Source organism: Hemibagrus wyckioides, unplaced genomic scaffold, assembly GCF_019097595.1.
Source record: "Hemibagrus wyckioides isolate EC202008001 unplaced genomic scaffold, SWU_Hwy_1.0 Contig33, whole genome shotgun sequence".
NCBI classification, from domain to species: domain Eukaryota; kingdom Metazoa; phylum Chordata; class Actinopteri; order Siluriformes; family Bagridae; genus Hemibagrus; species Hemibagrus wyckioides.
In genome coordinates this window covers 42,501-45,000 of record NW_026690795.1, presented here as the reverse complement: position 1 = coordinate 45,000, position 2,500 = coordinate 42,501, and the positions used below count along the sequence as shown (strand labels likewise).

At 43.5% G+C, this 2,500-nt stretch overlaps 2 protein-coding genes across 3 annotated transcripts in view; one reads left to right on the top strand and one right to left on the bottom strand.

The window, feature by feature from the left end:
* Positions 1 to 751, top strand: part of parp2 (poly (ADP-ribose) polymerase 2) — a 44,808-nt gene extending 44,057 nt beyond the window's left edge. The window contains exon 16 of the mRNA XM_058385455.1: positions 267 to 751. Within this exon, the coding sequence (XP_058241438.1) occupies positions 267 to 426 (160 nt within the window). The 3' untranslated portion in view covers positions 427 to 751. The remainder of the gene's footprint in view (positions 1 to 266) is intronic.
* Positions 752 to 1,833: 1,082 nt separating this feature from the next.
* The window catches only part of si:ch211-284o19.8 (protein lifeguard 1), a 10,495-nt gene continuing 9,828 nt past the window's right edge, over positions 1,834 to 2,500 (bottom strand). For both annotated transcript variants that reach the window (XM_058385459.1, XM_058385462.1), the window contains exons 6-7: positions 2,262 to 2,405; positions 1,834 to 1,986 (exon numbers count right to left, since the gene is read on the bottom strand). In XM_058385459.1, the coding sequence (XP_058241442.1) occupies positions 1,834 to 1,986; positions 2,262 to 2,405 (297 nt within the window). The remainder of the gene's footprint in view (positions 1,987 to 2,261; positions 2,406 to 2,500) is intronic.

Below are 2,500 nucleotides of genomic sequence, written 5' to 3'. Positions count from 1 at the left end.
TGAGTGTTGCAGTGATCTACAGCCAGTAGTGCATTAAACTCACTTAAAGTAGAGAAGCTGTACTCCACACTGTTCACAGCTCAGAGAGATGACCCTTCAGCTGGACGAGTGTTTCCCGTGTTGTTCACTGGACCGAGACGCTGCAGCGTTACACAGCATTAATGTTCAGAAGAGTTTTGTACAAAAACAACAGATTAAGACGCTTTCTTGAATTTTCTACTTAGTTGTATTTTACTCAGTTTGATGTTCTGTGTCTGGTTCCTCAGGGACGGTGTGACGGTTCCTCTGGGACCCGGAGTGAGAACCATAGTGGGCCGCAGTGGAGGATACACACTCCTTTATAACGAATTTGTGGTGTATAATCCTGCTCAAATACGCATGAAATACCTGCTGAGGATCCAGTTTAACTACTCAGCTCTGTGGTGAGTGTGAGTGTGTGTGAGTGTGTGTGAGGGTGTGTGAGTGTGTGTGAGGGTGTGTGAGGGTGTGTGTGTGTGTGAGAGAATGTAGGGAATTCTTCTGGTGTAAAATCTTCCTCACTGTTTACTGACAGCTAAGAAATAAAACCCTTTTTCCGAGAAGCAGAAGAAAGTTCTGAAGTTTTGTAGATTTGGATAAAATGAACTTGACATTTTTAAAAATAAATATTTTCCTCCTGTACCTTCTTCTGTCTGTTCTGAGTTTCGGCGTGTTTATGTAACCAGGTCCATGTGTGAAAGGTACAAATAAAGGAGGTGGAGTAAGAAAAGTGTTGAATGTTGAATTTTTTCAGGTTGTTTGTAAACAGCTTATAAACAGTTTCAGAGAGCGATTATAAACAGATTATAAACAGCTTGGTCTGTTATTTTGAAAAAGGAAGTGTGTTAAAGCACTGGGAAAGTGTGTTCTATCCTGTCCTGTGGAACTGTGGCAGGGGGAGGGGCAGTAGTGGGTGTGGTTTGGAGAGGGGCGGTAATGGGTGCAGCTTGGGGAGGGGCAGTAATGGGCATGGTTTGGGGAGGGGCTGTGGTTGGGACAGTGTGGAGTTTCAGGTTTGTATTTAATTACAGACTCAGCAGCTGTGGAAATAAACAGCATTTATTTAGAGCACAAAATTGAGACAATCAGAAATATTCAAGATCAACAGTTTGTTAGATTTGTGTTTAAAATTTCATTTCTAAAATTCATTTTAAGAACAAAAAAAATCAAATCCACTATTGAAAGGTTCTGAATGTAGAGTTTCACATCAACACTGAAAGAAAAGCCACAAAAACCTCTACAACTAACCCCCTTTCACTAACCCCCCAACACTAACATTCTAACACTAATCCCCAACACTAACCCTCTAACACTAACCCCCAAGACTAATCCTCTAACACTAACCCCCAAGACTAACCCTCTAACACTAACCTTCTAACACTAATCCCCAACACTAACCTTCTAACACTAATCCCCAACACTAACCCTCTAACACTAACCCCCAAGACTAACCCTCTAACACTAACCTTCTAACACTAACCCCCAAGACTAACCCTCTAACACTAACCCCCAAGACTAACCCTCTAACACTAACCCCCAAGACTAACCAGGAAGCGTTCTAAGGAGAAGTAGACGTAGGGAAATAGACACCTCTCCAGGTTTGAGAGGAATTTTAAAGTGATGAATGAGGAATTGTTGGAACTGGATGCAGCGCTGATGCTAAACTGCTCCTGCACCTTCAGCTTTACTGCCCATGATCTCCTGACCTCCTGTGTCTGAAATCTGCATGGAGTGACCAGTCAAACCGCACGCGTGTGTGTGATTAAACCCAGGCGATGATGATGGTGATGATGATGGTAAAGAACTTTGAAGTGTTTAGCTTTTCGAGCTTCCTCCGAGGATCATGAGGATGTAGAGGAAGATGGCGATGATGTCCAGGTAGATGACCAAAGCGGCGAAGACGTACTCCTCAGGGCTCAGGCTGTATTTCTGTCTCCCCAACACCATCTGACAGTCGACAGCCAGGAACTGCAGAGAGACAGACAGGTATTTCAGTGTGGAGAGACTTCACTTCAACATGACCAGAATCAGACCAGAGTACTTCCTGTAAATGCAGACCTGGACTTTGATGGTGAGTGTGAGGTCATTTCCTGTAGAATTTATCAACTCAGAGAGAACAATTAATCCTGAGGCCATGCCCCTTTTAGATTTAAAATACTGTAATCTGATCTCATTAGTTAAAAATATCAGGACACGACAAATCTATTTGAGTTAATGCGGATTTCCTCGACCCGCTGACTGACCAGTGCGTAGAGCAGCGCTCCGAGACTTCCATAAACGATCTGCAGAACGTTGGAGTAATAAAAGGTACTGAAGAACCCGAACATCAGCAGATCCACAGCCAGAACAATCAGGATGCCGTTACACACCGTGAAATCCACACGAGTCTGAAACACACCCACACACACACATCATACACCAGGCAACATGCTTTATCATACGCCTAGGATTTCAGGGAAAAGTGTGTGTGTGTGTGTGTGTA